The sequence below is a fragment of the Podarcis liolepis genome (genome assembly GCF_965112155.1).
Source record: "Podarcis liolepis genome assembly, chromosome: 2".
Classification (NCBI taxonomy): Eukaryota; Metazoa; Chordata; class Lepidosauria; order Squamata; family Lacertidae; genus Podarcis; species Podarcis liolepis.
In genome coordinates this window covers 126759902-126772970 of record NC_139555.1, presented here as the reverse complement: position 1 = coordinate 126772970, position 13069 = coordinate 126759902, and the positions used below count along the sequence as shown (strand labels likewise).

Genomic DNA, 13069 nt, shown 5'->3' with positions numbered 1-13069 from the left:
CTGAGAGAGAGGGGGGTCTCCTTTCTCCCCCCTCCCTCCCCACAGAGAGAGGGGAGAGGATGGAGCTTCCGGGAAGGTCTGGGGGGCATACGGACCCCATATAAGATCCCTGGGCAGGAGAAGCCCAGGCAGCCCCTTCGGGGCGTTGCTAATGGGTGGGGAGGCGCAAAATCGGCTTAAAAATATGTCCATAAAAATGTCTATGAAGAAAAATACCGAGTATTACCTCATAAGCAAAGGTTTTAAATAGAGGGTGAATTAAATGGGTGGAGGGGGTTGGGGTTGGAAGAGAGGCAGAAAGTCCGACAAAAGAATGGCAGACAAATTTAATGGACTACGCAGAATTAGACAAAATGACAGGAAGGATTCGAAACCTGCAGGACCAGAGATTTACAGAAGATTGGAAGAAATATACGAATGAAGTGCAGCTGTAACCAGCAAATTACGCTAGTAGGACTACAAGAAGTGTGTAAGGAGAAATGTATGAAGCATTGCAAGTTAGAGAAAGAGTAGTGATAATTAGTTATGAACTAAACGTAATGGAAGAAGTGGGAAATGTGTATTTAGAGATTAATTTGGATAACTTTTAGGTGAGATTGATGGAAGTCAAAAAATTGTATAAGATGTTAAAATATGTTTAATTACTGATGAAAAGGATATGTTGAAAATTAATTTTAAAAATTATATTAAAAAAGGAAGAGAGGCAGAAAGAAGAGCTAAGGTAAAAAGGTAAAGGACTCCTGGACGGTTAAGTCCAGTCAAAGTTGATTATGGGGTGTGGTGCTCATCTCTCTTCCAAGCCGAGGGAGCGGGTGTTTGAATTGAATGGAATTTTATTATTACGGTCACATACCAGTTCCAGCTCACTTACAATACCAGGAAAATCATAAAACACAAGAGGAATACATTGAAGCCGGTGTTTGTCCACAGACAGCTTTCTGGGTCATGTGGCCAGCAAGACTAAACAGCTTCTGGTGGTGCAATGGAACAGTGTGACAAAAACCAGAGCGCACGGAAACACCGTTTACCTCCCTGCTACAGCAGTACCTATTTATCTACTTGCACTGGCGTGCTTTCGAACTGCTAGGTTGGCAGGAGCAGGGACAGAGCAACGGGAGCTCATCGCAGGGATTCGAACTGCCAACCTTCCTGGCAAGCTCAAGAGGCTCAGTGGTTTAGAGTTAGACCACCTGCTTCCTCAGAAAGAAGAGCTAATTTGTCCATTGCTGGGGGGCGCAATCTGGATGGTTCTGTTCTGGGACAGAGACCTCCCTCTGTCTCTCTCCCTGCCCTCCTGGCAATGCTGGGCTGGGCTTCCCTCCCCCAGGGATGATGCTTCCTTTCCTCCCTCAGCCCCCCAACTTCCTCTGCCCCCCTCCCTCCCTACAGGCTCAGAGGTTTCCTGCAGGTCCCAGTGAGTCTTCCCCTCCCTGAAAACCTGCGGAACCATTTCCCCCCCAGGTGTATTATTGTGGGTCTGCCATACGTCTGGATTTTCCTGAGATTTCAAAGGTGGAATTGACGTCCGGGGGGGGGGGGGGGATTTCCAAAAGATGGCACTTTGTCCTGGATTTAAGAAAAGCCAACTGAAAACTCATGGGCTTTTTTGGCATTTTGGGGTCTTGTCTAAAAAAAGAAAAAGTTCTGCAATTTTGGGGGTGTCCTGGTTTTTACAGTATGATAATCCTAATTATTCTGGGCTCTGCTTGAACTGAAACTCTCCCTTTTAGAGCACAGCCGGTAGAGCATGAGACTCTGAATCTATGGGTCGGGGGTTTGAGCCCCACTTTGGGCAAAATATTCCTGCATTGCAGGGGGCTGGACTAGATGACCCTCGTGGTCCCTTCCAACTCTGCAATTCTAGGATTCTACCATGTGTAGAGGAAAGATGCCCTCTTGTGGGCAGTGGAGGAATGATGTAATGTTGGTTGGTGGGAACTGTTCTTGAGTGTTGCCTTGTCACTCACATGCAAGGCCACAACAGGGTCTTCCTTGCAGGCTGAAGTGGTGCAGTCCAGACACAGGCCAAACCCCTGGGGGTGAGGAGGTGGCAGAGACTTTGGGCACAAAGATCTCTCTCGCCACTCCCCACCCTTTCAGCACCAAATATATCAGCACTTCGCCTGGAGCAAAAAGGGCACTCTTTTTCCCCCTAGGTGCTGATAGGTGGGAGAGCCATGAGGTACCTCCCGGGATTGGGTGATGGGAGGTGGACAGGGAGAAAGAGGCCATGTCACACACCCCTCCCTCTGCAGAAGTTCCCCACACCTGAGAGAGGAGCCCCCTGCAGTGCAGGCCACCCTGAGCCACAAGCAGGGAGCAAGTGGGCTGCACCCAGTTGCCTGTGGAGACAAGCTCTCTAGTGGGCTCTGGCAAGTGAGCCCAGCTGCATGTGACAAGGTGGATGGAATTATTTCCTGGTCTCAGAAGTGGCCATCGGCTTTGAGTATGGGGTCAGTGCTACTATTCCTCTAGTAGGGGGGCTTGTGGGGCTTCCCCGCCTACTTCAGCTCCGCCATTCCCCCTAAATTGATTTTTGAATTCTGAATTTATCATTATTCACGTTTTATATTGTATTTTATGCCGTTCTTTGTTGTATCAGTTAAGTGTTTTAAATTTGTTGTTAGCCGCCCTGAGCCGTTTTCTGAACCAGGAAAGGCGGGGTATAAATAAAATTTTATTATTATTATTATTCAGTAGGTTTTGCTTTGCTTTCTGGTGACCTGCCTCCTGGATCGTGGCCAGTTTCCCTCTTCCATTTCCCTGAATGCTGAGCAGTGTTGGCTGTGTGGGGAAGGGGGGTGGTTCACACAGATAAAATTCAACCCTCCTTGCCCACCCACGTTTAGGACATTCCACACCTTTCTGCAGTAGAGTTCCTTTTTCTTTGAGAAAAATAAGTCGTTTATGTAAATGTAAACTAAGCTTTAATAATAAAGAAAACTGTAAGAAAATAACATAAGGAGCAAAACTAAACATTACAACATGAGGCAAGTCTTTGGCCAGTTGGTCCCTCTTAACGGTTATTATTTCGATAAGTTTAGCCTGGATAAGTGAGGTTCCACTGTAGAAGCATACGGTAATAAATTTGGCTGGCATGCATGTTGATGCATGTAAAGCGAAGGTATGTTTTTTTAAAAATAAATTATGTAATTAGGAAAAACTTATTTAGAGTTTTGGAAATGTATAAAGATTAGTTGAAAAGGAAAACATATTTCTGGCTTTCGCCCATAGAAGCAATCTCACAAAAGAAGCTGAACATGGAAAAGAGATGGGTGACCTATAGGGAGCTATCGGCCGTCACAGAAGAGGGTGCAATGTTAAAGAAGTCAGAGGATATTAAGATCAGGAGACAGATTGGTTGGAATACTATCAACTGACTGAAGTCTTAAAACAAAATAAGAAGTGTGGGTTTATTAAGCAAAGTTCTCAGTTTGAAAAAGAGTTACTAGAGAACAAAGAAAAATTCATTTAGAAGATGCTCTTACAATGGCAAATTATAGACAAATGATCTACAATCCATTGGTCTAGAGATGGAAGCATGGGAAAAACTGAGGAAATTGAATGTAAAATTCACAGTGTGTTAGGCTTTGAAATAAAATTTTATGAAAATGGTTTATACGCAGTATCTGAAACTGAGTAAGCTTGAGTCAGATATATATCTTGGAAATGTAAAGAAACAGAAGGTACTTTTCTCCATATCTGCTAGACATGTAAAGCGGTTAGGTGCTTTGGGGAGATGAATTATAACGAGGGGGAAAATTACTTAAGGTGATGCTCCTGCAGAAACCATGAAGCATTTCTTTTAGGGATAACTGGGTTAGATGTTCCAAGAAGACAGATGAACGACAACAGCAAGAGTACTTTATGCACAAAAATGGCAAAATCAAGAGATTCCTACACTTGATCAAGAGAGTGGCAGTTAAAAGTGATGGAATATGCCGACTTGGCAAATTTAACTATGAAAATAAGAGATCAAGGCAGACTTTAAGGAGGAGTAGAAACCTTTTGTTGAATATTTAAAGCATTTTTGTAAACATGTACAAACACAGGTAGGAGCTGAATAAAAAAAAACAGTTGAATACTTGTTGGAGAAGAGTGTAGAAAAGGTAAGCTGTAGAAAATCTGAAATATACAGCAATTTTTAAAATTATGTGGGGAAACCATGGAGAGGAAGTCATATGTGAAACAAATGTGTACCTCGAAAGTATGTTGCAATCTGTAAATAAAATAATATATATGTATATATATAATTTAACAGAAGCACTTCCTGCACTCCTTTCATTCAAATCATTTTGGCATTTTCAGTTTTGGGGGTTTGTAGGGTTTCAGCTCTTAAAGCTCCTCCTCCTTGTGAGTCCATTGATGTTTTGTAAGAACAGCAGAACTGAAGCTCTACGTACACTCCATTTTAGTAAGTGGTTTCCCCTTTGTGAATTTGCTGGTGTTTGCTAAAGTTTCCACTCCAATAAAAGCTCTTTCCACATTCCAGGAATTCCACATTCCACACTCTATACATTTATATGCTTTTGCCCAGGTGTGTCTGTTGATGTCTTCTAAGTTTCCCGTGTGTGAATTAAAGGTTCCACTCTGAAAGAAGCTCTTTCAAAACTCCATACATTTAAATAGTCACTCCCCTGTGTGAGTTTGATTATGTGAATTCAGTTGCCCACTCCAACTGAAGCACTTTCCACATTCCATGCATTTAAATGGTTTCTCCCCTGTGTGAGTCCGTTGATGGTTTCTTAGTGTTCCACTATAAGTGAAGCTCTTTCCACACTCCATACATTGATATGGTTTTTCCCCTGTGTGAATTTGGTGATGTAAATTAAGGCTTTCACTTCTACTGAAGCTCTTTCCACACTCCATACATTTAAATGGCTTCTCCCCTGTGTGAGTCCGTTGATGTTTCCTAAGTGTTCCACTATAAGTGAAGCTCTTTCCACACTCCATACATTTAAATGGCTTCTCCCCTGTGTGAGTCCGTTGATGTTTTCTAAGTGTTCCACTATAAGTGAAGCTCTTTCCACACTCCATGCAATTAAATGGTTTCTCCCCTGTGTGAGTCCGTTGATGAATTCTAAGTACTTTATTATCAGTGAAGCTCTTCCCACAATCCATGCATTTAAATGGTTTCTCGCCTGTGTGAGTTCGTTGATGTTTTCTGAATGTTCCACTATCAGTGAAGCTCTTTCCACAGTCCATGCATTTAAAAGGTTTTTCCCCTGTGTGGGTCCGTTGATGGTTTTTAAGGTGTCCAATCTGACTGAAACTCTTTCCACACTCAGTACATTTATATGGTTTCTCCCCTGTGTGTGTGCGTTTATGTATACGAAGGTTTGAACTCCAACCAAAGCTTTTTCCACATTCCATGCATTTAAATGGCTTTTCTCCTGTGTGAGTCCGTTGATGTTTTCTAAGTGTTTCACTGTCACTGAAGCTCTTCCCACACTCCATACTTTCAAATTGTTTCTCCTCTGTCTTTCCACACTATCTCTCTTTCCACTCTTTCTATGCATTTAAATAGTTTCTTTGTTATTCCCATTGGACATGGGCCCCCAGAATTCTGACTGCCTTCTTCATTGTCTTCTTTCGATGGGGGGGGGGGGAGAAAATCCTATTTGTTTTCTAGGAAGAGAAGAAAGGAATATTACACACATCAATTAGCACCTGCTCTTATTTTAACATCTTGTAAATTCTCTCCTGTCCTCCATATGTTCTGGATTTTTAGGAAATGCACATGAAATAATGTTGAATAATGGTAATGCATCATCAGCCTTTCATTACCCTTAATCAACGTTAATGAAGCAGCATTCTCTCAGAATACAGTGGGGTTTACTTTTTAAATAAAGTGGTTTCTCACAGGAAAGGGAGCTGCTCTATGTCCATGAACCCGCCCACTATTCATCAGGGTCCTAAGTTCATCATGAAGTTCTTCATCCTCTGCACTATAATCCTCCACCCCTTGGGCCACATTTTGTCCCCTTCAACCTCTAGATCTTTATTCATCACCTGCACATTCCCTTTGGCCTCAGGAGGTCCATACTGACCATTTTGGGAGACCCATACGTAAGTCTAGTGACAAGGCTTGGTGCTTGTGGTCGGTTGAAGGAGTGCTCAGTTGGAGAATGTTCTTGGGGTTGGACCTCCATCTCTCAGCCTTGCATTCTTGAATGGAGAGAGCTGGAGATGCAGAAGGAAAGCAGCTGGAGCCTGACTGCTGGGAAGGCCAGATTGAGACACCCACCCCAATTATGATTTATAATAATTATATGCCGCCATGTCTCGCACCTGCCTCCTGACACTGGCTTATCTTAGCGGAGATTCCCTGTCCAGGCCTCTCTCACTGTTCTTCCTCCTTTCCCGTGGGTGGCCAAGGGCTTCTGGATATTCTAGCTCTGCTCCAACTGGGAATTATTTATTACATTTGTATATTGTTTTTCATCTGAAGATCACAAGATAAAAATATGTGTCACACTGAAAAAGGTGGATATTAAAGGTGAATAACACTGATTGTGGGAAAGAAAAGAAAAATGATGAAAACAGTGGTGTGTCCACCTGAGTGTAATAATAATAATAATAATAATAATAATAATAATAATAATAATAATAAAGTTTCATACTCTCTGGCTGTATTTCTCAGCCACAATTGTGACTCAGAATCTTAGCCACACTTTTTTCTAGAATATCCACTGGACCTCTTTGGAACAGGAGCCAGACATTTCTGGGATTTCATACAGACATTCCTTAAGTGTGGGCAGCAGTGGAGGAAGGCAGGGCGGGGGGAGGGGCAGCTCTGGCGCTTCAGGTTGGCGGACCCACTGTATGATCCTAAGCAAGTAGCTTTGGGGGTGAACAATTTCCTTTAAAAAGCTCTTTCCCTTGTGCTGGCAGGGGTTGCTACACTGCTGAATGTGGACACCTTGGAGAGGAACCTTCTATGCTGAGTTGAGGCATCTCTGGCCCTCCAGATGTGGTTGGACTCAAAGTACCACCTGCCCAAGCAAGAATGGCCCATGCCCAGGGAGGATGGGAGTCTTATCTGGGGGGGGACGCACTTTCTCCATCTTCCCCCTCTTTTGAAAATGCTGAATATCTGTATTTCATTTCTTCTTTCCTCTGTGATCTTCAACATCTTCCTGATACAGTCCAATCAACTGCACACATTCCCAAATCATCCTGCACCAATTTACTTCTTTTGATGCTTTGAAGTATTAATTATTAATCCCCCCCAGGTGTCACCTAACAAAGGAGTTTCCCTGTGTTCATCAGCACTTTTTGTTTGAGGAGGATTAAAGAACTGGTACACACTTAAGGCATTTACACGAGTTAATTAACTTTTTCCATGCTCATTTCTGATGCTCAGAAGCAGGTGCACACTTTCCTATACCTTCTTGATTACATTCTCAGAGTCTGACACACCGCATTTACCCAGAAACACGAATCAAACACATAAAACCCTTTGCAGAACTCCCTTTCTAAGATACATTTAGAAACATATCCACATTATAAGACACAAGTTCTAATTAAATCCAAATATTTAATATACCTAAACACTGAGCACCACAGACCTATTACATTATTATGGCTTCAGCTTTTGTGTGCTTAAGCCTGAGGTTGAGGATTCTGGACCTGGAAAGTTCACGCCACCATTGACCTTTGATTCTCTTTGTAGATTTTGCGTAGTTATTTTGGAACTTGTATGGCAATATCAGCTCATGAAAAGTTATAGAAGGAGAATATCACAGGGCTGCTGTACACTATAATCCCACCCACCAATTCTCATTTACATGGAGTCTCCAAATCTGGCAAGCTGGGCTTCCCTGCCCCAGGGATGTTGCTTCCATTCCTCTCTCCTCAGCCCCCCCACAACTTCCTCTGCCCCCTGTCTCTCCTTGGCCCAACTCACCCTGCGCGCCCATTCTCTCCCCAGCGCACCCCCCTCTCCATCCAGAGGGACCACCCAAGGGGAGGGGGCGGAGAGAAGGAGGGGGTCTCTTTCCTGGCCTCTCTAGGCAGCACCCAGTCCAGGCTCTCTCGCTTCCTTTAACTCTTACATCGATTCCCTCTCCCCCCCCCCCAAAGGGACCCACCAAGGCGGCCTCGCCCCAGTCCTGCTTGGGGATGGGGACCAAGGGATGGGGGCCAAGGCGTCCAAGGGGTTGCAGGGCAGCCGAGCATCTCTCGGCCCCCCAGGAAAGAGAAACGGGAGTTTGGTGGTGGGGCTTCCAAGGAGATGGTGCAATGCAGACCCTGCGGGGGTTATGCATGGATCTGGGCCCCTGTCGGTGGGTCCCAGGACAGGAGTCTCTGCCCCTTTCCCTCTGCCCCTTCTCCTCCTCCCCCCACTTGGCCTCCTTACCTCTGGGTCCTCTCTTGCCCTCCGACTCCCTTGCTGATATTACTCCGATTTCCTTTCCTGCAATATAAAGGGGGGCGTTGTTCCATTGTCGCCCCTCCTCCCCTTCCCCAAACTTCCCGCCTCTCGTCCCTCCTGCCTGGGAACACTTCGCGTGCCCCTAGAGCTATGGCCGTAGAGGAGCCCCCCCCCGGCCTGTGCGAAGCGGACATGACGGAGCTGCCTTTTGATTCTTGCTCTTTGGGGCAACCAGAAAGACGAAAATACAGAAAGAAGAATGGAGACCCTTTTCGGTCAATATAAGAACGCAATACCGCCAAATAATTTCTTTAACTGGTTTTGACTTGTAGCAGGAACCCCCCCCCCCCCAATCATTCTGTTTGTACAAACTTCACACACACTCACACACTACATACGCCACACTTCTGTTATAAATTCATAGAAAAATCAACCATACATTGGATTTGCACTGTTCCATTTTTATTTTACTCCATATTGTTACGGCTAAAATCTGGGTGCGGGGCTACACTGCCACCCAGCTCGTCGGACTAAGTGTCCGCGGGTCCCTGCGGAAGAAAATGAGCTCAGCCGGACAGGAGCAAAATGCAGAGGTCCAGGGTTTATTGCGCAACAGGTTCAAGACCAGATTGAACAGCGAGAAAGGGGCGACATGAACTTTTGAAACTCCCTCCATGTCCCAGAATACAGTGCAAAATACATCCCAGTTACATCATGAATACATTAAGGAAAGGTTGGGTTACACAGATTACATCATGAATACATTAAGGAGAGGTTGGGTCACACAGGATTAACATATGGAGGAGGGAGGGGGAATATGCAGAGCTGGAGATATGTGCAGATAAGCACATCCTGAGTGCCAGATGGGAAGACAATGGCCAATGTATGCATAGTTTGTCACCTGGCATTGCCCGGAGGAAAGGTTTGGCAGAGTGATTTTGACAGGATTAGGGTCTTGACACTTTACTTGAGGGATTATGGAAGACGGGGGGGGGGGGTGATGGAGTCCTAGAGAAATTGAGCAAATTGGCACGTTGATTTTCTATGGATTTTATAGATTTTAGTCCCCTTTGACATTGACAATTGGGAATAAATGGATATATTGTAGTGAAGAAGGTGACGAAGACATGCCCCCCCTTCCGTAACAATATGACAAGGACTATCAAAAGGGGGTGTGATACGGAAGGAGAGGGGGGCACCTTTCCTCAGCCCTCCTCCTCCTTACAAGGGGCCCGAGGCGATGACCTCGACAGCGCCCAACTCTACCGTGACGCCCCAACCCCCACACTGTCGCACAAGCACCACACTATACCCCCTGACCTTATAAATTAGTATCCTTTCTTTCTATATACGGGCGAAATAAGCCCTTTCTTCCTTAAGCCTTCCTTTCGCCCTATTTTTAACATGGGTAGACCGTATCGAACCGCATTTTCCATTGACTATAATGGCCGCGCCTCAGCCAATCAGGACCGTGCATTCTCCTGCAGGAGCCAGCTCAGGGAGCTCTTGCACGCCTCATTTAACCTGTTGACAGCCCCCTGCTGCGAGAACAATGGAACCGAAACCAGCGACCTCGTAAAACTGTCAAAGTCTTGTTACAATGCATCCATTTTGTTTCCGCTTCTGATATTCAACATACACTTGACCGGCAAAGTGCCGAAACTTTGGAAATTAATATAAAATCAACCAAAGCTCCGATTTCCTCCATCTTGACGTCATTCTACTCGGCTCCCTCTGGACTCCATGATGCTGCCCCTACCTCCATGATCCCCTGAGCGGCAGGTCACGTACTCAGGAAGACCTTAATCCTGTCAGATCGTTCTGCCGAACCCTTCCTCCGGGCGATGCCAGGTGGCAGACGATGCATATCTGCGCCATTGTCTTGCCATCACCTGTACTCAGGAAACGTTTATCTGTGTTTATCTGTGCATATCTCTTACTCTGCATATTTTCCCCCTCCCTTCCTAAAATGCTAATCCATGTAATCCCACCTTCCTGTAATGTATTCATGATGTAACCTGTAAAACCCAACCTTCTTTTAATGTATTCATGACGTTTTGTTGCACTGTATTCTGGGACTTGGAGGGAACTTTTAAAAGTTTATGTCGCCCCATTCTCGGGGTTCAATGCCATTTTGAACCTGTTGCGCAATAAACTTTGGCTCTCCGTTTATTGCTCCTGTCTCCGGCTGAGCTCATTTCTTCCGCTAGGACCCGCGGACTTCGTCCGACGAGCCGGGTGGCAAGGGTAACTCCGCACCCGGAATTTTCCGTAACAGGGTGGCTTGGTTCTGGTCAGCCATAATCCCTTCACCATCCCAGCACATCCACAGGAGCCCTGCCCAGTTGCTATGCCAACCCTGATGATCCCAGACAGAAGACCATCAAGATCACAAAGAACTTGCATATGGGAGTGGATTCAGCATGGACTGAATCAAAGGACAATGATCAGATCTTCCCTCTGGGGGCAGGAAACTGCAAACTCCCCTTTGTCTCCTGAAGTGACTCATGGGAGGGGGAAAGGAGGAACCAGCCAGGTGACAGGACACTCAGGCTACCACCACCAACTCCTCCCTCAACCCCTCCTTTCTGTAATGTATGCATGATGTTTCTGGGGGGTGGGCTTGACCTAGAGGAGGGGAATTTCAAAAGTTTTTATAAGACCTTGCACACTATTTTTCTTTGTCTTTCCTCTCACCTGCAAGTGAGGGGAACACCCTGTCGCGATAGTCTTTCTTCAATAAAGACCAGGCCTACAGGCTGCTGATTTGCTCCAATTCACTCTGGTTGGTGTCTTTACTTTTTGTCCAAGGGAGCCCTCGGATTTTTCCGGTAACAGACTTATGAATGGAAAGAAAATACACCAGATTGTAATATAGGATTTTAGCTTAAGAGGTTAGATAGGCAGCAGGGAAGAGAGAGAATTAGACCAGCACAGATGTAAGGATGGTGTTGGGTTTGCTAATCAAACCTTAAATTGTCTCAGGCACTGCTGATGCCAATAAGAGCCCTGTATATACTTTGTTTTATTCAACTGAATAAAAGTACAGAGAAAAGTTGGCCGCCCCGGCAGACTCTTGGTAACATGCTTTTAAACATTCATTCTCCTTACTCCTCCTTTCTACCTCCCCTAATTCCTATTGGTTTAAGAACTTTCAGCGGACAGACTTCCTTGAATGCCTCTTGCACACCATACTCCTTGATATGTGCCCCCACCGTTACACACAGTCACATACATCCCACGTACATTTAAATTAGTAATTTAAGGGCAAGGTGTGTGTCTTTTAATATTCAAGAGGTATTTGAGTTTGACCAAACTGCGGGAGGCAGTGGAGGACAGAAGAGCCTGGCGTGCTCTGGTCCAGGGGGTCACGAAGAGGCGGACACGACTAAACAACAACAACAACGACAACAACACTGTCTTAAACCCAGCATCTGCTAATTCTCCTTGTTATCTTGTATTGTAAATATTTCACTCTTGGCTATCTAAAGGTCTTGAGCAATAAAATGACTCCCTAACACATCCCTGGTAAACTGATAAGAGGTAGCTAACGAGTCCCTAACAAATAGACAGGGGACGCGGGTGGCGCTGTGGGTTAAACCACAGAGCCTAGGACTCGCCGATCAGAAGGTCGGCGGTTCGAATCCCCGCGACAGGGTGAGCTCCCGTTGCTCGGTCCCTGCTCCTGCCAACCTAGCAGTTCGAAAGCACGTCAAAGTGCAAGTAGATAAATAGGTACCGCTCCAGCGGGAAGGTAAACGGTGTTTCCGTGCGCTGCTCTGGTTCGCCAGAAGCGGCTTATTCATGCTGGCCACATGACCGGAAGCTGTATGCCGCCTCCCTCAGCCAGTAAAGCGAGATGAGCGCCACAATCCTAGAGTTGGCCACGACTGGACCTAATGGTCAGGGGTCCCTTTACCTTTACCAAATAGACAAAGGAAGAGATTCAACTTCAAAAGACCAGATTGATGGACTGCCAACTAGCTTTCTTTAGCATAACACTTGATAGATTCTCCAGCAGAGAAGCAGAGACATTTAAGCAAGCACAGTTATACAGAAGTGAATATAGCTGGTTATTTTATATAAAAACAGGATCAATAATAATTTCTGACGCCACAATGGGAAGTCGCCAAGATAAATTAATAGATTTTGATGTAAATTGTATTTCCTCTTCTCCTTCCTCATGGCTGGACTTGAGACAACACAGCAGCAGCAGCATTGGAAACAGAATCTAGCCTGGGGGTTCGAGGGAGAGGATGAAGCTGCCAGGAAAGAAGACATGGGGGGCAGCTGATTTTCAGGGATCCCTTTCTCTGACGCAGGAGGGAGAAGCTCCGGCAGCCCCTCCAGAGACGGGGACCCTCCCCAGGCAGGAGCCTCAGCAGGAGACCGAGCAAAAACAGCAGCAGGAAAATGGCAGCTGATATTTTTGGGGTGGGGGGGCTGGATCTCCCCAGGAGGGGAGGGGTCTCCTCCAGGGAAGGGGCTGCGGGGGCTCCTCTCTGTCTCCCCCCTGGGTGTTTCTTCATGGGGCTCCTCAGACTCCAGCGCCAGGGATGTTTCTTGCACAGGGGAGCTGGGGGCTGGAGGGGGTTTTTATTGGGGGGAGGGGTCTCCTTATTGGGGGGCTGCCAGGTCTCCTGGGGATGCAGACTGGGGGGCCAAGAGGGGGAGCCCCCTCCCTCAGCAGAC

At 45.9% G+C, this 13069-nt stretch overlaps 1 protein-coding gene across 4 annotated transcripts; it reads right to left on the bottom strand.

The window, feature by feature from the left end:
* Positions 1-2907: 2907 nt before the first annotated feature.
* LOC310700314 (uncharacterized protein) lies at positions 2908-8479 on the bottom strand. Of its 4 annotated transcripts, none has more exons than XM_083489579.1 (2): positions 8363-8479; positions 2908-5628 (listed from the first exon to the last, which is right to left on the bottom strand). In XM_083489579.1, exon 2 carries the CDS (start codon positions 5455-5457, stop codon positions 4630-4632), a length of 828 nt encoding a protein of 275 aa, XP_083345705.1. In that variant the 5' UTR covers positions 5458-5628; positions 8363-8479; the 3' UTR covers positions 2908-4629. The 4 variants fall into 4 exon arrangements, with proteins under 4 accessions (XP_083345705.1, XP_083345708.1, XP_083345707.1 ...); XM_083489582.1 differs by lacking the exon at positions 8363-8479 and adding an exon at positions 7910-7929; XM_083489581.1 differs by lacking the exon at positions 8363-8479 and adding an exon at positions 5840-6358.
* Positions 8480-13069: the final 4590 nt, after the last annotated feature.

Bases quoted from the DNA above. Each gene is read 5' to 3' on its own strand.
- LOC310700314 (XM_083489579.1), bottom strand. From the start codon at position 5,457: ATGGAGTGTGGGAAGAGCTTCAGTGACAGTGAAACACTTAGAAAACAT.